General features: G+C 38.8%; 2 protein-coding genes across 3 annotated transcripts in view; both read right to left on the reverse strand.

Annotated features, from left to right (window-relative positions):
• Nucleotides 1–21586, reverse strand: part of LOC105839886 (UPF0489 protein C5orf22 homolog) — a 639614-nt gene that overhangs the window by 447633 nt on the left and 170395 nt on the right. The window lies entirely within an intron of this gene.
• On the reverse strand, nucleotides 9964–20370 carry LOC114254101. Its single transcript, XM_028189620.2, has 2 exons — nucleotides 18401–20370; nucleotides 9964–16395 (listed from the first exon to the last, which is right to left on the reverse strand). Exons 1-2 carry the CDS (start codon nucleotides 18708–18710, stop codon nucleotides 16253–16255), a joined length of 453 nt encoding a protein of 150 aa, XP_028045421.1. The 5' UTR covers nucleotides 18711–20370; the 3' UTR covers nucleotides 9964–16252.

Below are 21586 nucleotides of genomic sequence, written 5' to 3' on the forward strand. Positions count from 1 at the left end.
ATGCTGCGAGCCCCTTTAAAAACAGCTAAACGCGGGGAAACTGTAGCCTCAAGAACCAAGGCAGCGCGTCGCCTAATGAAGCATCTCCTTTAACTAATTTACAATCAGCGCTTCCTCTCATGCCGGCTTGGACGCCGAATGAGATGCCGGCGGGATGCACGAGGGTGGGAAGAAACGAGCACCCAAGTTCCGTACTTTCTCTGTCCCGAGGCTATCGCCGCCTTCATGACCCAGAACTCTTTAATTTTCGCCATTCGATTACTCCGCAGCATCCTCTTTAACTCATTAGACTCAATCAATTATACAGTACGGTTACAGCAGTAGTCTCCTTTCCCTTTCTCATTCTCGCCCAACCAACCCTCTCCCTCCCTCCCACTCACACAATCTCTGTCGTCCCTCCGTGTCGTCCTGCTCAACAACCCCGTCTTAATCCTGCGACCGAGACCCCGAGTGGTATCCCGAGATACCGGGGGTTTACCAAGGTAAACCTCTTAACGTCCCGACGCCAGTGGAAGTCAAGGTCGCGGGACACGTGACGCGGCGCGTCATTATCCGTCGAATTTTGGAGAACGCGGTGGAACGAATATCCCCTGCACGGTCCAAAGCACACCTACCTGCAACAGAAAGATAAAGCTACGTTAGTTTTAAAAGCATTTACGTATATAAGTATATAAGTCCACTTGTACAGCATACGTAATGTTACAATTTGCAGATCTAAATACGAGTATTAAAATGGATTTATTCCTTTAATATACATGTGACCGAGAAAGGGACTTGATTTACATTGTGACTGAGATTACTTACATCCAGGATCTATTTTATATATAGAGAAACATATTTATAATAAAAGTTCTGCAAAATTATATAATATATATTTTTTATAACGCGTTGAGAGTTATAAAAATTATGATACTTGTACATCACAATGCCATAAAAACAAAATTATCTTTATGTCTAATGATAGTCCATATTGTATTTTACAATAATATAAATGTTAATACATTTAAAAATAATATAGTAAAACATCATTCTTCAATTATTAACAATTTTTATTGAAATTTAAAAAATTAGCGAAAGGTTGAGTGATTGTTTTTAGCAAGGGCTTATCCCAAATTTAATGTGCACACAAACACATTGAGAACGCGTTATAGCAGGGTGGTCCATTTGTTTTCTGTGTATCCAGAACCCTAATGTCGTACGATAAGGTGTGGATAGAGCGAGTCGCCTGATATGTTAGCCGGCAGTTAAAACTTATCGTCGTGCGTCTCGTGTTATTCATCAAAGCGTGACGAGTGGATGGAATTTTTATATCTTCCTTCCTGGTAAAAAAGAGCTTCTCTCCTCCCCGAAATCGTTTTAATAAAACTCGATAGTTTAACGCTAAAACGCCGCCGGTATAGCCGGCCCATTACGATTGACTTAATGAATCGGACCATTCGAGCATCGTTGCGATGCCGACGAGCTATATCTAATGCAAACAAATTAATTTAAGTGGTTATATCGATTTCATATGCGGCTGTGTATAGTGATAATAGCATCATCATATAGGTGTACTTTTGCTCTATGAATTAAATGTACTTAAAGAACGAGCAGCACAATAATTTATACATGTAAAGATAACAAACGCAATTACTCCAGAATAATTACATCTCATGGGCATTGTAACGTTATTAATAGAGATGTACCTTATATCATAAATTATATCATAAGTAATTAAGAACAAGTAGCACACAACTAGAAAATGTAATTATATATTCTGTAAATCCATAAAAAAATCACAAGACATAATTTTATACATTAATCATGCATTAATATATTAAAACGTTCTGCTTAGAATTATAAGCTTAGCAAAGTCGATAATTTTAGATTCCAAATTTAAAGAATAATAAAAAATGTAACTCCTCCTAATAGTTGACAAAGATAATTGATTTCTTTGAAATTGTGCTGTTAACCGTTATCTATGATATATTCTTAATTGTTTATATATATATTTTTTTAGATATATTATGCAATATATATGTGTTAATAGTTTTCTCTTTATAAGTATTACATTAATTTGTCGCTAACTGGAACAAATATTTGCCAAAGTGCTTCAATCATTTTACTACCACTGGAATATTAGAAACTTTGAAAATTTAGGAAAGAGCTCAAAAATATATATTAAGAAAATAGGCGTGGTAAGTGTCAAGCAATTCGTGATATTATGCAGGACAGGGCGGCAGGAAACGGTGTAACGTCGCCAGTAGGCTTCGTGTACGAGGGTGGAATATGCTTAACGTTAATTTGTACGATAAAGGAATTATTGATTTTTACTTAGGCCGCTCAGTCAAGGGTGAGAGAGAATGCGCGGGGCAGGGAAACCTTGCTTTAAAGTGGAGGTACTAATGAGACGCCTTTAACGCATCGTTATGCTATCTCACGACTCAAAGTGGGAGATGCAATTCGTTCCTATATGGAAAAGATGTATTTTTTAATATTACAACATATTTTAATAATTTATTGAATCATACATTTAACTTACCTAATCGTTAATTATTATTTTAATTTTATAGAGCAAAAGGTAATATTATTTACGGTTTCCACATTTACATTCTGTACAATAAATTTGTTAATAATCAATATTTTAAATTTAAAACTTAACATACATTTTCCATTTCACATTCATCAATATGTTGCTTAATCGATTTTATAGATTTACAGATTTTTAAAATATTTAATTGTGTAGGTGTTATTTATAAAGATGTGATGGCTCTGCATAATAAGTCGAAGAGAAACAGAGATGGCAATAGACTCCACCATTAAAATAAATTTAAAAAAAGAATTTGTTTAAGAAATACAATGTTTCAAGCCAATACCAATTTTCTTAATACAATATAATTTATTAAATCAAAAATATCTAATTATAAACGCTATTAAAAACAACTGTGTTAAAAAATGTTAAACAAATTTCGAAACGTTTCGACTATACATAGTTTTCTTCAGTCGTGCCAAATTACCAATATTTATAAACTTAAACATGAGTAAAATAACGCAAACAAAAATATAATTAATCAGTTGAAAAATGATGACGATTGAATAACCATAAAAACAACGCATATCGTCTATAAAAATGTGTCATAATAATTAAAACGTAAACGAATAAATAATACAATCAAAAAATAATGAAATTTTTTTTAGAAATTAATAGTCAGAAAATATGGTCAAAAATCTTATCGAGAAATCTAAAAGATCAAAACCGATGAAAAACGTGTAATTTATGAATAACATAAACCGATATGCGTATTGTAAAAAAACTATAAACTTACATATATTGATTCCAGACAATATTAATAGAAGCAAGAAAAGCTAACAGTTTCAAACAAAGCGTTAAAAACGACTGTAATGTTCGGTAGTCAGAGACAGAAAGGTTTCGAAATTTGTTTAACATTTTTTAACACAGTTGTTTTTAATAGCGTTTATAATTATATATTTTTGATTTAATAAATTATATTGTATTAGGAAAATTGGTATTGGCTCGATATATTGACCTGTTTATCTTATTATTTTTGCTTGGCATTAACGAGCTCTTTATAATTCATTTGTTTTTTGTTATACAATGTTTCGTTAAACAATTTTATATGTATAGTCAAAATGTAGTCAAAATAAAGAGAAAATATTGGAAAATAAATTCTGCAAATAAATGTACATACACATCTTTCATGTATAGAATGCAGTACTAAAAAAATGTATAATATATATTACCTATAAGTTAACTTTGTTTATATCTTGAAATATATGTACAGCCAAATCAAATGTTAAATAACAAAAAAGAAACACTCAAGTGTACATATATTCATGATAATATGCTTAAGTTTAAAGAGAAATATGTGTAATTCAATAAAATAACCTTACAAAAGTCTCGAAATGTTCAAAAATAAAAATGCCTTATAACAAATGTTGTCTATTGTATATTGGTATATTAGCTCTGCTATGCAACAAAACCGATCACTAAACAAATTCCATTAATTAATCATTAAAATTCGCCTCTTAATAACAAAAATATTACGAGTGCAATCATAATACAACTTTTTCTTTATTAATATCGACTTTGCTCTTCGAATCCAAACATAGAATCTATAATCAAATACACAAAGCACATATGCAGATATTATTACAGCATATTCGTTAAGTGAAATTAAAGGGCCCGATAAATATCCCAAGATTATTACGCTCTTTTTATAAATATAAATTAAAAAGTGAATAATTGAACGTCTTCCTCCAGCTCTATATTTATAGCGTTCCGTTTCTCTTTGTCATTTCAATAAGAATATTATATTATGCGCTTTTTGCATTTTTTTTTAGTTTTGCAAACAAAAACAAAATACCGCGTTCTGAAAATATATTCATCGCATTTTTCTAAATTGAATTATTTCGCTCGAAAACTTTACACGCGAGCTAGCATGATATTATTAATTAAAGTGGCCAGCTCGCGCAGGTTCTGTTCAGCCGTCAAGTTGTACATACTCGCGTAAAAAAAACTGCTTACATTATGTGCATGTAAACCGTCATGGCCGCGGCTGCGGCCGCGACGGCTTTGCCGCGTCTGAAAATTTGGAGTAATAGGAAAACTCCTGAGCGGAAAAGAAGTTCAATCTAGCCGGGCGAGGGAAAAGCTTGGGAAAGCTCTTTGGACTCCTTTGATTCCAACTCGGCCCCTACCACCTTCTAAATCTTTTCCCTTCCCCCTGCCCCGCCCCCCCCCCTCTCAACCACCGTCGCCTACGACTCCGTAACGTTTTTCACGATAGGAAGAAGCTTCCAAAAGTTGCTTTGCCAAGTTACCCTGCGGCTGTGCATCGGGCAAGTCCCTAAAAATCTGACTTTCTTCCTCGCTTTCTTTAACCACCGTTGCGGATAACCGTCTACGGCCGGGATGGAGATTCCATCTTCTCCATATTTACGGTATGGGGATGATGAAAGACGAAAGTGATGAAAAGAGATCGGCGTGCTCGCGTTTTAGTGATCGTCGAAAGTCAGAAAGAAAGGAAAGGATTGCACTTTTTAACGCTTTACAGCGATTACGTTTTCCATCTGTCGGCCGATTCGGATTTGCATTAGTATTATAATAAGTAGAATAGTGGAGGAAACGTATGTCACGAAAACGATGAAAGATACAAGAAACAGCGTACGTACATATTTATAAGAAGATTTCTCTACTTGACGGCAAACAGAATTTTTCATATATGCTATACGTGTGTTCACATACGTTTTTAAATGCTGACGCAAATCTGACGGAAATGAGAAAACCTTTTTGTTGATTCGCAATAAATTTCTTTCCATGACATTTTTTTTTCCTTACTTGAAATCTATATCTGTCACCTACGAACAAATTATTCATGAAATATTTCGTACGCGTTGCAAATAAAAAACGCGCGAGTTGGAGAATCGTATATCGAAAGACACCCAGTCGTTGCGGGATGGTCGACGGCCGTGTGTGAGTGAGAAAAGAAATAATGAAAGTCCGTGTCAGGAAAGTGCTCTCTTTATTGACAACAAGGCTTCCGAGAGAGCGACACGGAGATGCGACGAGGGAAAATATAGTGCTTCCATATCCGTGCGCGGCTGTCTATCGATTCTCGACGAGTATAAAGTACTGCGATTCCGCCTGCCGCCGTCGCCGAGTCGACGGAATAAATTTGCGCTCGCCCGGGTAAAACGGGGTGAGAGTCCACGGAGTGCAGGCGAACGGGCGGATCGGCGCGGGGAAAGGGGTGGCGAGGGAGGGGGGGGGGAGGGGGCGGCGGCGAGAGGGTGCGGGAGTCGGAGGTCGGGAGGGCGGACGGGTGGGAAAAAAGGAGAAGGAAGAATACGAGAGGAAATGGAAGAGGCGAACGGGAAGAGGCGTCGGAAAAGCGCACCTCCAGACTGCGATGGGAATTTTCGAAACTACCCGACCTCCTCCGCTCGCCATTTCCTTCCTCCGTCTCGCACTTTTCCGCCCCTTATTCGTTCGCCGCCCTCCGCTCCACTCGCCGCGCTACGCCGCGCCGCGGCGCACGATCGAGTATCAGCGGCAGTCGGCGATGGAAACGCGTGCGTGTACAAGCGTTTGTGTAGGTTTCACGTAATGAGAAATCCACCTCAAAGTTCCCTCGCTCGACGGGCTTCAAAACGCAGAAGTTGCTTGATCTTTATCGCGCGAAAAGTTGCTTCAATCCATTTTAACACTAATGTCGAATAAGTTTAAAAACCCGACAATCGTATCAATGCCGGATGTTTTCTCTATTGACAGTAGGAACCGACTTTGGAAAAGTTTTGGTATAGTAACTAATAAAATTATTAAGATAATCTCTCTTTCTCTGGATTGTATTATAATAATAAAGAGAGAAAAAGAGAAAGAAAGAAAGTAGCAGTATTTAGAAAATATATTAATATTAAACACAACATTATAAAAAAACTAACTAATATTACATGCCCGACGAGCTTCTTTCAATAAAATTGGAAATATTCGCAAATGTTCAAATATTTTACATTAAAAAAGAACCTTGGTTTATTATATCATAACAAGGATTCATTAAAAATTGTTTAAACTACCACGTATATAAAATTATAAATAAGAATGTCATAATTTTAAAATAAATTAACCAAGATCTATTATAAATCTTCCCACAATATATCCATTTATAATTGATTTTTACTTATATACATAAATAGTATCGCATAAACAATTAAAATTAAAAATTGTTCGAAACAATTACAACTTGCTACTTTTTGTAAATCGCAAATGCCTCGCTCTTCCTTTATTGTTCTTATAATGCTCAGCATCAAACGATCAAATGTCGGAATTCACGAAAATTATCGCTTAGAACTATACCACCGATTCGTGAAAAGATAGGAAGATCCTTCCTTCTTACCCTTTCCTTATACCACCCCATCGTTTTGCGGCGAATGCAAGCGAGGAAAGGAGGGAAACTTCTCTTTGGCAGTCGAGGATCATTACGGCAGCTGATTGACGGGAATCTTGTTAAAGGTTTCGTTTGAATAATCGCCGCTCGATTCGCCGATTTTCATGACTCGATCCTCACGTAATGACGCGTAGAAAAATCCGCCACACCACCATCGTCGTTCGCCCTTGTGCCCATTCACGGGCAATAATTTCAAGAGTCGATTTCTTGCACGCCCATAAGCGTCCCCCTCATCCAAGCAACGCGATCGTTCCTCGTTATAACGAAATTCAATTTTATGTTAAATATTCCTGAACGCAATCCACTGGCGCTCCCGAGGTCAATTTCTGATCCTGTCCAATCGCGCGGCTCGCAAAAGCCGATCCATTATCTTTGCATTTACAACGTCTCCCGTTTATGCACGATTTAGACAACAAACTTTCGGTAATGAGTATGTTAATCTCTCGGGACATGCACAAAAAATAAATCTCCTAATAAAAAGAATATCGTTCTTTTTTTAAATCGACAGGTAATGTAAAAGTCGCTCTGGACAAAATATAGATCATACTTTTAATATAATTTATAATTAAGTACATTGTAATATGTAATCAATTTTCTTTTTGTTTATAATAATTTATTTGAATAATAACTATAACTCTCTTTCTCTCTTGTAATTCAAGAATCACGTGTATTTCATTCATAATTATTATTACTGTAAAAATCGCTCTGAACAAAATATAGATCATACTTTTAATATAATTCATATTTAAGTACATTGTAATATGTAATCAATTTTCTTTTTGTTTATAATAATTTATTTAAATAATAACTAGGACTCTCTTTCTCTCTTGCAATTTAAGAATCACGTGTATTCCACTCATAATTATTATTAATGTAAAAATCGCTCTGAACAAAATATAGATCATATTTTTAATATAATTCATATTTGAGTACATTGTAATATGTAATAAATTTTTTTTTTGTTTATAATAATTTATTTAAATAATAACTATGACTCTCTTTCTCTCTTGCAATTTAAAAATCACGTGTATTCCACTCATAATTATTATTAATTTAAAATTGAACGCTAAAAATCTGTTTGTAGCGCGCGGGGATACGTGCAGATTCTAAGTGACGTGGTGCCGAACGCAGGTTTTTCTTAAAAGCCATGATTACAATAATAAGAAGTCGCACCGCGACCCGAATCCGTCTTGCCGAGCTTGCGAAGTCTGGATGCCGCGTGAATAATTTAGGGCATATTCGCGCATCTAAACCCCGGATCACTTAAATTTTCAGGAGTACCAGCGACGCCGAGTTGTCGCTGCCTCTCACCGCGCGAGGGAGTCCAGGGGGAAAGTTACAAATATGTTTACGCGAGTCTCGACCCCGCAGGTGCGACGGTTTACACGATTATCCGGGTCCCTTTTCGGCGCCGCCGCCGCCGCGACGAAGGGGCAATTGCGATGCCTGCCCCCCATCCGCGTGGGAGGAAGGGCAGATATCGTGCGAGGCGGTTGGAGAAAGGAATAACGTATAAAAAACGCGTATCGGAGGTACGAGAGCGCGCGGCAGATCAATCTTCCGTTCTCTCCCTCGCGTCCTCGTCTTCTTCCCAGCCCCACCTCTCTACCTTACCCTCCAGCCACCCACCTTCTTTTCCTAACGTATAAGGTACGGATCCCCCCCCCCCGTCGACCTCCTCGCGCTTTCCCCGCCGCCGGGCGCGCACACGTGCGTGATACGCACGCGTGTGCCCGGAAAAGAAGCGTGTATCCCAGAGGATCCTCCTATCGGCTCGCGATTGCGGCCACCTTACGGGATTTATCGGGCGTGGACGGTGCCATTATTTCAGGGATTCGCTTCCGGTGTTCATCTCTCAGTGTCTCGTACGTCGACGCTCATCCTCACCAATTCTTCGGGTTCACCCTCCTCCCCGCGGCCCTACATCTCGCATCAATCCGGGTACATCGGAAGGGAAAAACGTGGAATTCGCCGGGCGCGGAATGAAAATTCCAGATCTGCCGAAGGAGGAGGCGAAATTTCGATCCCGAGGTAGAATCCTAATCGGCTTTGCTTTCGAGTCATCCGCTCCCTCTCCCCCCCTCCCCTCCTCCTCACGTCTATCGCGACGAGCCATCCCCTACGATGAGGTGGGATATACCCACCGCCGCGGCCACCCTTCTCAATCGTTGTCCTCCTGAGCGTGAGCATACGAAATTGAACGAGCATCCTTAACGAGCGGCGTGCACTCGCTTGATAAGAATGTTTGAGCGACAGGCAATGCGGTACCTCATTTCCCTGTGCAAGCAAGAAATTTTATACTTATTGAAGCCTATTACGCTCTTGTTTCTGTTCTGTTCTTGTTTCGTTAGCGTGCTCAGTTATTCCTCCGTCAAAATCCAGCTCATGCGGCCATTATGCTTCCGGCCGATTACGATTCATACGTCAATCGCAGCGCGGTTCCCAGTGAAATCGACAGCGTTACGCAAGATCTTGCCAAAGCAGTCTCGCAATCAATCGATCAGCGTTTTATTTACTAGATATCAAAGATATGATGGAAATTATAGTTTTAGTAAAAATAAGTTCAGTATGTGTATCTCACACAAATCTTTTTTGCCATTTTATTTCGTAAGTGTACATATAGTATATATATTGCATATGATAACTGATACAATACTTTAATAAAATATTGCAATCAATGTTATTATTTAATATTTGGAAAATTAATTTTTTTGTAAGAAAGTTAACCCGATTGTGTATTTACTTTGACAGTTAATTATCTATTTCATATTATATGATATATAAGCATCATATCATTTATATATTGTGCGATTGCCTTTATAATACCTGTAGTTGCAATGAAAAAAATTGAAAATGTGAATATAATATAATTGTGTATAAATTGATAAATTTATGGAACAATATCTTATACCTCGTTTTTTTATTTCTAAATATTTTTTGTATACATTATTTCATATTTGTGTAATAATTCTTACAGAGAAATTTCTTTTTGATATAAAAAAAACAACATTAATAACAAAATTTCTTAAAAATAATTTAAATTTTTGCGATTTGTTGCAATATTTATTTACAAATAACTTAGCGCATAAATTTTGACTAAGCAGTAAAATTTAAAAGTTTTAATCGACAAATCTTTTCTTTCTCAATTTTCTAGTATAATAAATTACAACATAAAATGCACAATTAATTTTACAATTTGTGTAATTTTATTTTACTAAGTATTTCCAGAATTAAACCTTCCACATGAGATCGACTCGACCGCGAAGAGAACAGCGTAAAAATGACTTACAGCCTCACGAAAGGCGAAACGTTAAGTCTAAGCTACTGGAAACTTTATGAAGCTTCTAAAGGAAAAAACGAAGGAATATTCTATACTCGGCGTATAAGTAGACGGTATTTCGGGCCCGAGGCACGTCGGTGGATCGGCAGGCGTGGTCGTGAGGCTCCTCCGATATTTCTGAAGCCAGCCGAAGGAAAAAGGAGTCACGGGCGACGGACGGGCGTGGAGAAGCGAGCGGTGCGGGTGAATGTGAAGGAGGGTGGTTCGGTGTTCCCGGGGGCGAAAGTGGCGCGGCGTTCTAATGCGATTCCGATATCGGTCCGGACATCTCGTGAGCCGACTATACCTCCCAACCCCCACCCTCTGACGTCCCCAGGACGATCTCACCCTACGATGTGGACGAGCACGTCAGGATGGGTGGCAGAGAGGGTGGATCGTGGAAGTAAAAGGGGTCCCCCTAAGGGCGGGGTGGCTCGTAGAATGGGCCGATATGTATGCCGTGAGCGCACCACCGTCCGGCCGCCATCTTGGAATCGATGTCGATCAAGCGGAAGGAAGGAACTTCTGCGCAGCTCGGGGGCGGCCGAGGTGTACCCTCCCCTGGTATGGTATGTGTGCGCGCCTTCACATACACCCCATTCTCCCCCTCCGCTTCCCGTGTGCCATCTCGTGCTGCAGAGGCGGTTGACCTACCCTCTAAATGTATTCGTATGCGCGAGAGAAGAAGACATAAGTCGTGAATTTCTTCTTCGCGTAAAATGGCGTCTCTCTGATATCGCTCGGGGTGCAATATGGTTTTCATTATTTCGTATAAAAATCACTTGATTATAAAACGAAAATTCACTGTTTCAGCACGAGTACAAAAAAGTTTACCGCACACATGAAATCTCCCATAATGTATATTCATCTGTTTTTAGAAACTTGAAAATTATGGCACAGCATTGTCTTAAAATGATTGAGTGTCTATTCTATACATTTTTCATGTATTTATATACATAAAAAAATTGTAATATATATTTTAATATATTACACTTTATATTAGATAAAACTAAATTCAAACGAGCGCACACTGCGCACCGATTATATCTATACCATTCGATACTGGTACTCTAATGATACATAAAGAAGCCAAACAGTAGAAGAGGGAAACGTTGCCTCACACTTCATCATGTGCAATACGTACTAGTATTACGATATCCAGCATATACAATACCGTTTAACACCGCACGCTGGTGCATAGCGTAAATCAATGTGCTCGGGACGAAAGGATCCGTGAGAAGAGACTCTATCCTGCCATAATATTCTCTCCATTCCACTGTAAGAATTATTGCCGGTACGTCGCAGAATTATCCTCGCGGAATGCAAAAAGGAATTTCGCGTTGGTGTAAGGATAAGCAGCGGCGCGGTGGCACAGTCACCTCTCGCGAGGAATCGGGAGGATGTGGAGGAGCCAGATAGGATGCCTGATTTATGAGATTATAGGTTGTACCGGTATAAACTCCGGCGAAAATGGCGTCTCTGCAAATCGATCGTAAAAAGGTTGTCGCACCAGCGGCACGGCGGCCGATGGAAGCGTACAATAGCCGGCGTCTCGTTCGTTAACTCCACGGAAATAAATAAAAACGCGAATGGGACATCGCAGGGGTATCGAACGACGTCGGTGGAGGGGGAAGGGGGGGGGTGTTATATCGACTGCGCGAGAGGCCCCGCGTACTCTCTTCCATAACCCATAAAGAATCGAGGCCTCCGGTGATTTATGGATTATGGCGCCGGAGCACGCGAGCGCGTGGAACTCGACAAAAAAAGAGACGAACGCGCCGAGGAACGCCGTCTTTTCATCGTTCTTGTCAATGAAGTGGATAGAAGTAGGCGCGCAAAATGGTCGTGCGAATTTACGGCTTATCGATCGACTATCGCGAGCGATCGCCCCGCATCCTCTCGAAGTAAAATGAATGGCTTTGTAATACCCTGAAAATCATCGGCCTCTTAAAATTGCGGTCGATGCGACGGAAACGAATTAAACAAATTGAGCAACTAATCTTTAAAAAAAAAAAAAAGTAATAAAAGAACAATGTCAAAGTACCTCTCATCCGCACTTTCTTTTTCTCTTATCTTATTTTATCCCCAAAATAATCAATAATCGTAATAGTCAGTGTTCGTAAAAAGCAAACGAGCGAAGGCATGATAATAACTGATCATGCGTGAATCAGAAGGAAATTCCGAAATTCAAGACAGAAACAATCGACACTTAGAAGTAGGGCTTAAAGGCAAATGCGGTCAGTGTGCCTCCACGGGCTGAGAAATACGAGGAGTTGAATGGCTCGTGACCTTGGCCCCGAGGCTGTTAGCCTGGGGTTGGTAAGGTAATTAAATGCCATGGATGGGGTTGGTTGCTATAACCGGCAGGATAGAACGAAGGGTATCCAGGGGGGATGAGACTAATTGCCGATGCAAGGAAAACCATCCCTCGCCGTGCTACCGGAGGATCTTTCAAGGTGCTCATCCTTCTGATTATACCACCGTTTTATTAACGGCTCCTCTGGCGCTGTTGCTACATAAAGTATCGGTCGCCTTCAATTCTTCAACGCAAATAAATTCAAGTTTTTCCGTATCATATCTTTCGTATTGTGCATCTTAAAAAATTAATTATACTGTTGTACATTTTTACTTATATATTATATAATATACAATTATGTTTATCTTATGTAGTATCTATTTTATATGCCGTTGTATGTGTATAAGCAACAAAAATATTTTTCTGCATATACATTGTACCAAACAGACATATTGTGCTTTACCAATTTTATTAAGAAACATCACAAATATATTCAAAAAATATACACAAAATATAATATAAATATCTCAAAAATATAATTATTCTAATTATTAATTATTTATCGTATCAACTCATGTTATTATTATGTCTGTTTATTAAAATTACAATAAACATTCACATTTTTGTCTTTCAGTTCACAAATTCAAGTTTTGATAAACTCTACATCAAAAAGAATAAACAACATATTTGATAAAATATTGTATAATGCATCTTACAAAAATTTATATTTAATAAGTATTTGCAACTAGAAGTAAATTGTTTATCACAGAATAATTGAAAAATGTGTAATCAAGCATTTAACGTACATTGACGTAATACAACAATAAAATATTCGTATTAATAATTCAAGAAATTGATAATTTACTGCGGTTAAATGATAAAAATAAAAGTTTTAGAATGAAAAAGTCACTGAATTCGTAGAAAAAAACTTTCCTAATTCTCGTCGGGGTACGTTCAATCCGTACAAATAGCATTCTCGTAATTTGAGAATGATAGTTAGATAAAGTTTCGCGCGCGACGGGGAACCACTGTCCCGGAAGTAGCCCAGTTACAAATTAGCATCCAAGGATTGCCCTTGGCGTTACTCCTGTCTCTCTTCCTCCCGTTCGGTCTCCTCCGATCTCGCTTCCTATATCCCTCTCGCTTCCTAGCATCGGTCGTCGGTACTCCTCTTTCTTTCTGGGTTATTAAAGGAAGCCGCCTTCGGGGTCAAGTCGGGTTAGGTCAGGGCGGCAGGGAATAATGAGCGAGGAAAAGTTAAACGAGAGTATTTTTTACCGAGAGGAAAATTACGCTGGCCTTCCCTGGTCGTAGTAAAGATGGTGCAAGGAGGACAAGCCATTGCAGCGGTGAACTTGAGAGAGACAGAGAGAGAGAGAGAGAGAGAGAGAGACGAAGACGGAAGGGAGAGAGGGAGAGAGAGAGAATGCAAAAGGAAGATAGGGGTGGAGAAGGAGGAGGAGGAGGAGGAGAAAGAGAAGTGAACGAGAAATTCAGGGGTAGGAGATCTCGGGGTGGCACTAGGGGGTGTCTTCCATTCATTACCGCCGGTTACCCCTTAATGGAATCTTCGTGTCCTCATCTTTCTACTGTCCTTCCTCAGCGCCACGCTGTGCCGCGGTAATTTCTGTTTTGCGAACAAGAAGTCGTTTGTACACTCGGCAAAGCGAGATGCCTGCCGTCATTCAGAAACAAACACCGCCGCGACTTGTACGCACGTTATCGCAACCTCGCATTTATCCTATTCTCTCTTGACACGCAATCATTCTTTAATGTCATGACGTCAACGTAAGTCCTTATCCTCATATATATTTGTCTTGTATCGGCATGCAATCAACGTTATAATAAATACAGTACCGATTTGTAAAATGTCATAATTGATATTAAAGAATTTAATAAGGGCTGCTCTTTTTAATTTGCAGATAACTATTTCCTCTTACAAAATCTTCAAATTTAAGTCAACCGGGCATACGAAATTCCAACCCTATTACGTACATTGAGTTGAAAACACCGCGCTTTAATATACATTAATAGACAATTAATTTCCACGTATAATTTCATCTATTTGTTAGCGACTATGGAATTAAGAATGTCACTGAGAGCAGAAATTTAGCTGGCTACGAATAACGTGAAAAACGGACGTGCGCGAGGAGGCTCTTGTGTGCGCCCTTTTCGATGCCCGGGATATCAAATTATTCTGCATAAAGGATGACACAGGTCGATGGTAATAAACTGACTCGAGAAATAATGGCATAACGAGCATAAAGTGGGGTCCGCTCGTGCAGCCGGCGGCCAAAGAAGCGGAAGGGGTTGAAGAACCAGGTAGGCCCATTATCCCCGGCGTATCCGTGTACACAACAGGGTGTCTATAAATGTTTCGGGGACTTACGTTTCTCTCGCGCCGGTAATTTATTCAGAAAGTCAGTCGCCACCTGAGTAACGTGAGAACACTCGGGATGCATCTGCATGCAGATGTCGCGCCCAGTTGGCATCCGAGAGCTATCGATCCTGTTCCTCTACTTTTTACTTCGTTTTTTTCCCCCCTTTCGGCCGATAGTAACCGTCTATTTCTTCATTCGATTGATTCGTGCCGTACTTAATTACATTTGGCTCTCCTCGAAAATACGATAGACCCACGCTGTGTCAGGTCGATGACCTTTGGCTGACCGGTGAAATCTGTCCAGGTAACTATGGAAAGACTTGTTTGTATTGATTTATATAAGGCTTGTGCAGTATCGCTTAATAAATAAAAAAATCAATTGCTCACAAATTAATTACACGTGTCATTTAATATGCACATTTAATATAAAGTAGATAAAATATTATTAATAACAATGCAAGACCCGCGCGCTCAACTCTTGTACACTTTAATACGAGTAGTGCCTCAACACTGTCGGATTTATCTGAAATCTGACGTTCCATTACGTGAATTGCAATTCTTCTTCGTTTTCTACGCGGCGTAGAGTAATCTTTTAAAATTTGAATGTCACGTGACTAACATCCTCCAAGAATTTCTCGTCTCAAGGGTAAGAAGATTAGGTTTCTTTGAATAGATAGGTTGCCTGGTGTCCGCAAGATAGGGACATGGGAAAGCACTCCTCCTTTTCGTATGTAGATTTCATTGGAATGCCCGAGGGACACGAGGGATCTCGAGAGCAAAGGGAGCGAAAGGGTTGAGGGAGAAGTTGGATACGGATAAGGGTTAAGATATACGCGTGGGAAGACTGCCATCTCAAATTTTCGAGTCATGCCACGTGTCTTTCAGTTTTTATTTTCTGCTGTACCATCGTTGATTGAAAATTAATAATTTGTAAGCTCGGGTGTATAAGTTTTATCATAGGTAAAAAAGATGTAAAAAGATTTGTCATTCTATTTTTATTCTCAAATTTAGTTTATAGTCAGTTAATAATATGATTCATTGAAGGAGATGAGAACATTGAAGGAGATAAGAACTTTGATACAGCAATGTATATTTAATATTTACAACTTTTTTTTATGGATTACATTACTATGATGTATATTATTACAAAATGTAAAATGTAATTGTTAATCAAAAATTTTCACATATCGGAAATTTAAGTTATATTTTATGTTATCACAATATTATCAGCAATGTGATATTTTTGGGTACTCGCATATTTATTTAGTATCAATGAGTTCATGTTAACCTGACAGAGGACAGCAGATGTGCGTTTATACACCGTCAAACAACAGCGTTGTGTCGTGCTGCGACTGTTTAATGGTCATATTTGCGAAAGATCCTTTTACATGTGAGGTAATGTCCTGAGACAACGTGACAAAAGTACACACGGAATCGATATGCGACCCTTTCTCTTCTACAAATTTACTAGAATACTTAAAGACCGACTCCAAATATGAAACAAAATATAGATAAAAAAATATCAACAATAATGAAAAACTAGTAATTGTTCTTATATTAGATTACATCATATTTTTAGTCAAATTAAAAAAAAGCAAAAATAATATAAAATGTTAACAAATTATATAAAATAAAGTTATTAAATAGAATAATAAACGACACATGATTAATATGTAATTAGAAAAACATAAGTTTTCCTTTCGGGAGTCAAATGTTAAAAATTTACAAATCAAATTAATCACAAAAAAAAATTGTTAAATATTTTCATATTCAAGCTTTGAACAGTATCATAAGAAAAAGTGACATAAAACAAGTGTTATTTATCTAAGATATTCCGACAAATTTTAGCAAATAAAATTATATTATTATAGAATATCTTATATTTTTTGTCATAATATTACCCATAAAGATTTACTTTACAGAGAAACAGCCTTACACATCAATGTACCAAAAACTTTTCAATAAAGGAAACCATTTATTAATTTGATAAAAAGTTTACGCATAAATTATTGGAAAAGATGAATAAACAGACTTGTGAAATTGATCTTCGACTTGGCCCGATTTATCTCAGCCTTATTTAAAAGGATCGTTGAAGAAGAGTCATTATCTTAGGGGGAACTCTCGCTTCTAACCTCGCGTTGGTTCACGTTCGATAAATTGTCGGTGGTGTAACGTAATAGCAGGGGATTAGTGAACGCCCTCTCATCCTTGCTCAGCATCTCGTAGGTCAGCCTTTAATAATTACTATTTCTTTCGAACGTCAATCGCTTAACCCAACCGGATCGGGGTTATTGGAATCGATGGTGCAATACGAGATTCATTAGTTTACTTTAATACTTTGTAAGAAGTAAAAGAAAAGAGAAGAAAAGAAAGGTAAGGAAAGAAAAGGATTGCAAGAGAAACTGTAAAAGTTGTATCTCAAGTAGAAAATTAAATATTTCCCAAATAGCCTTCCTTTTTTTTTTGAGAAATACATTTCTCAAAAAGATTTCTCTAAAATAACATTTTACACTAATCTAACTAGACATACATATCCGTTTGATAAGCGATAAATAATCTATACAATCAATTCTTTTTGGGAAACAGAAATTTCTCGATAAAATATACAGCTAAATAAATGTACTGCTGTTCCAAATTAGTGATAATCTGTGATTCTTTTTTAGTTTTAGAATCAATTCAATATAAAATTAGTATTTATATAAACTTGGTTTTTCTAATGTTATTAAATATTAAATTAAAATACATAAGCCAATAAATCATATAGATAGATGAAAATTCGTCATCAAGGCCAACGTAAAATCCAGTCCTATCATCGTATGTCCATCTCTCCTCGTAAGAGCTAGTCAGATTCGATGAGAGCAAGGGTAAGAGGGTTCGTGCACTGCTGACTGCACAGACCTCTTCTCATGATCCCTTCACAGAGGTAGAGGAGAAAGCAAAAGAGAAGCGCCAAGAGAGAAGGGACGAAAGAAAGGGAGACAGGCGCCCTTGAGAGGTGAGTCCCGGGATCGGTTCTGTGTGCGGGCCAAGCGTGAAGAAAGAAAGAAGCCGGTGCAGAGAAGAGGGAATGATGAAAAGAGCGATGGGAGATTGGAGAGGCGGCTGGCTGACTGGGTGGTTAGCTGGCATAGGTGGTGGTAGTAGTGGTGATAGTAGCTCGGAGGGAAAAAGAAGAGGAGAAAGAGGAAGAGGTTGAGGAGACGGCGGTGGCGGAGGTGGAAGAGGAAGAGGAGGCGACTGTACTAAGAAAAGCCGACACACGGGGTGGCTAGGAGCAGTGCAGATCAATGCCAGCCAGCCAGCCAGCCAGCCAGCCAGCCAGCCAGCCAGCCAGCCGACCCAACCCTTCCGAGTCTACTGCTCTTCAGTTCCCTAACCCTTTACCCCGTTTTTCCACCCCGACTTCGGCGGACTCACCCGGAGATAAAACACGAACGGCTCCACGAGCCACCCCTACACACCCTGCCATCCATGTCGCCCTGTCGTTTTCCTTCTCTCTCTACCTATGTCTTCCTCTTTCTGCCCGCCGTTTCTGCCTCGCAGCCACTCTCTCGATTTATCTTTCCCTCTTTCGAAGCTCTCTTTCGTCTCTGGCGTACCTATAGTTACCAACACCGATGAAAAATAATAGCTGCGGCTATACCGGCAAGGGAGAACGAATAAGCGAGAATGAAAAAGAGGAAGAAAGAGGGATGCATCGGCGTAAACGCACTCGAGACGGAATTGCTCTGCAGACTTTGCCTTCCCTTTGACGCTTCGAACGCCGTGCATTTCAACGAGCTGCCTTCCTCCCGATTTGTTCCGGGGAAATGATTTTTTCGAGGCAACAGCACTGCCTATATCCAGCGTTATCGCGAAGTCAGAGAGGAGCTCTTTTTCAACTGTGCCTCATTTAGTGGGAGAAGTTTGATAGAAAGAGGTGTTAGAGTTTTATTTAAAATTTAAATAACACACATCACAATTAACGTTTGGAGATAATGCATACACATTAGGAAATCGTAATTGATTCAAATCTTTATCTCACAATAGTAATTAATATGAAAAAAAAAAAAAAAACAATTTCTTTAACAATTACAACATTTTTTACATGCTTTAGATACATAAAAATATAACAAATCAAATTATGATAAATAAATAAAATTTGTTAAATTATACAGTGATAAATTTTTTCGGCCAAGGAAAACACCCGGAAAGTATCTATTTACGCAGTTGGTAGCATAGACCGATAGAGTTACGTTAATGTCGCGCCAGCACGGGTTACACGAAGATAGTCGGCCAGGACTAGCAATTTTTCAAAGGGAGCCTCTCACGACACCGCCAGCCAGCTTATTGCGATCGTGGATCAATTTTCAATCTTTTCAGAGATCCTCCTGTTGGCAGGATCAACATCACCATAGAAAAGGACCGAGAGAGAAAAAGAGAGAGAGAGAGAGAGAGAGGGGGGGAGAGAGAGAGTTACCGGGGTGAAACGCCTTTCGCAATCTGCCAGGAGTTACTTTCATGTTGCTACAGAGTGGCGGTGGCGCGGTCGCATATAAAACAAATTAATCTCGTTAGGGGGAGCGTCTGCCTTCGTCCTTCCGGCTTTCAGGATCTTCCACCTCCTTCTTCCCCCCCCCCTCCCCCCTTCTCCCTGCCTCCCTCTTTCCTTGACTGCTTGGCTCGCTCTTTCGAGCTGCTTGGCGGCGAATCTACGGACGACTTTGCTCCTCTTTTATCTTAATTCGTCGTCTAAATGAGAACGAAGTCGCGGTTATCGCGGTTTCAAGAAAAAGGGACTCCTTGAATTGGCGCGCCGGTGCTTTATAAATCCTCTTGAGCGGCCAAGTGACTGGCTGAGCGCGATTTTACTCGCGGACGCTCGCGTTTCTTGCTCGTTACTGTACAAGAGTAAGTACCACGGGCCGGATCGCGATTTAAACTTGGCAAGGCGAACCGATATGGCTACTTATCTATAGTTTATTGATGGAACGTAGACTTCACTCCTAATCGACAAAATAACTGAAAGTACGATTAATTTATTTATCATCCTAATAAAAAATTTGTACTAAATAATAACAGCATTATGGATGAAATGAAATAAGCAAAAAAGTAATGCATCATTTCACTGCGTTATCAGATAATTATGGTCAAAATATATCATAATTCTTGTTTAAATAAGATTATTGTTTTTATTAAAACGTGATAATACTTGTCAAGTTTTACCGATCATGTAATATACTATTAAATGATTTAATATATAGTTCACATGTTTTTAATACCGCCTTAACAGTAGGATAAATGTAGAGGGAATGAATTTGAAAGAACACGATCGACATTCGCACAATTTCTAATACAGCAATGTGAAAAGCGATCTTCCATCCTGTCAGGCGGAGAGAACTTAAAAGATGCCAGAAATGGAAATTCCACAACTACGTTTCTCTATCTCCACGTCCGGACTCGACACAGGCAGGTTGCATGGAGATAAAAATACAGCAAACGAAATGAAAAACTTGAAAATACCAAGTAAATCGACGTAGGTAGATATATATATATATATATATATATATATATATATATATACTTGAGTTCAAGGAGAAAAGTACGAAGAACACACACGAGACCGGTGATATTTGATGGTGCGTGTGCGAGTGCCCTGGTGTGCGTGGGTGTGTGTTTCGTAAGGGTGGAAAGACATCCAACGCGCATGCTCCTACGTGGGCGTCAATACGAGCTGTACACGCTACCCTTTCTCTGTCCTTTGTTACACACATATACACACGCCACACACATACGCGCACCCTTACGCAACACACATACGCAAATGTACGCGCGCGCATCGCCCCGCACATACACGCGTACGTATACATTTGCGCACGTGCATCTTGGAGCGAGAAAGCATTTCGCTTTTGTAATGTTGATGGAAGCACGTTTTGATGGTTGAATAAATGCGGTACATCCCAGAGATATTTCGTCAAATTTATATATAGCACTATCACATAATTTATTCGACGTCACATCTCGTACATATGTTTTACATGCGTATGTGTTTCTATTTCATTTTTTTTCACTGTATAAAAAAAATGTTCTTATAACAAATTACAAGCAAGTTGAAAACCAAGTTAAACCGTTTCTGTCTGTACAAAATATATTACAAAATATAAATGTAAAATGTAACTTTCAAGTTGTACGCCTATACAACTAATTACGTTTCGCATTTATTGGCAATCACAGTGAGACATTATATTTTATTACGCCCATGTCCCCAGGCTGCTATCAAAATAAATAATGTTATCATAATTACATGTAGGAAATACAACAATTTCATGCCGTCCAAACAAATAATACCACATACAATGTGATAATAATGAAATTCAATTAATGTGTACTTTTCCAATATAATTCCTTTGTTAATTTCACCCTCCTCACAAAACAATTAAAGCCGAAATCAAAGATGTAAGTGCAAAATGTATCGTAAGCCTTAAAATAAAAATTATCGTTACATTACTGCATGTAAGATATTAATTTAAACTGATTTACTTTTATGATGAACAAAAACAGATTCGGCATCTAACGTCACGACGTCACCGTACATTTACCAGACCGCTGGAAACCGTTTTCCCCAAAAGCCGGCCAAGATATAACGCCCTCTCGGCTTTCTTGGTGGC

This window comes from Monomorium pharaonis, chromosome 2 (genome assembly GCF_013373865.1).
Source record: "Monomorium pharaonis isolate MP-MQ-018 chromosome 2, ASM1337386v2, whole genome shotgun sequence".
Taxonomy (NCBI): Eukaryota; Metazoa; Arthropoda; class Insecta; order Hymenoptera; family Formicidae; genus Monomorium; species Monomorium pharaonis.

Coding starts and splice junctions, on each gene's coding strand:
- LOC114254101 (XM_028189620.2), bottom strand. CDS start 18,710: ATGCACGGCGTTCGAAGCGTCAAAGGGAAGGCAAAGTCTGCAGAGCAA. Junction 16,396..18,400: donor AGGGCGACATGGATGGCAGG/GTGTGTAGGGGT, acceptor GTAAATTTGTAG/AAGAGAAAGGGTCGCATATC.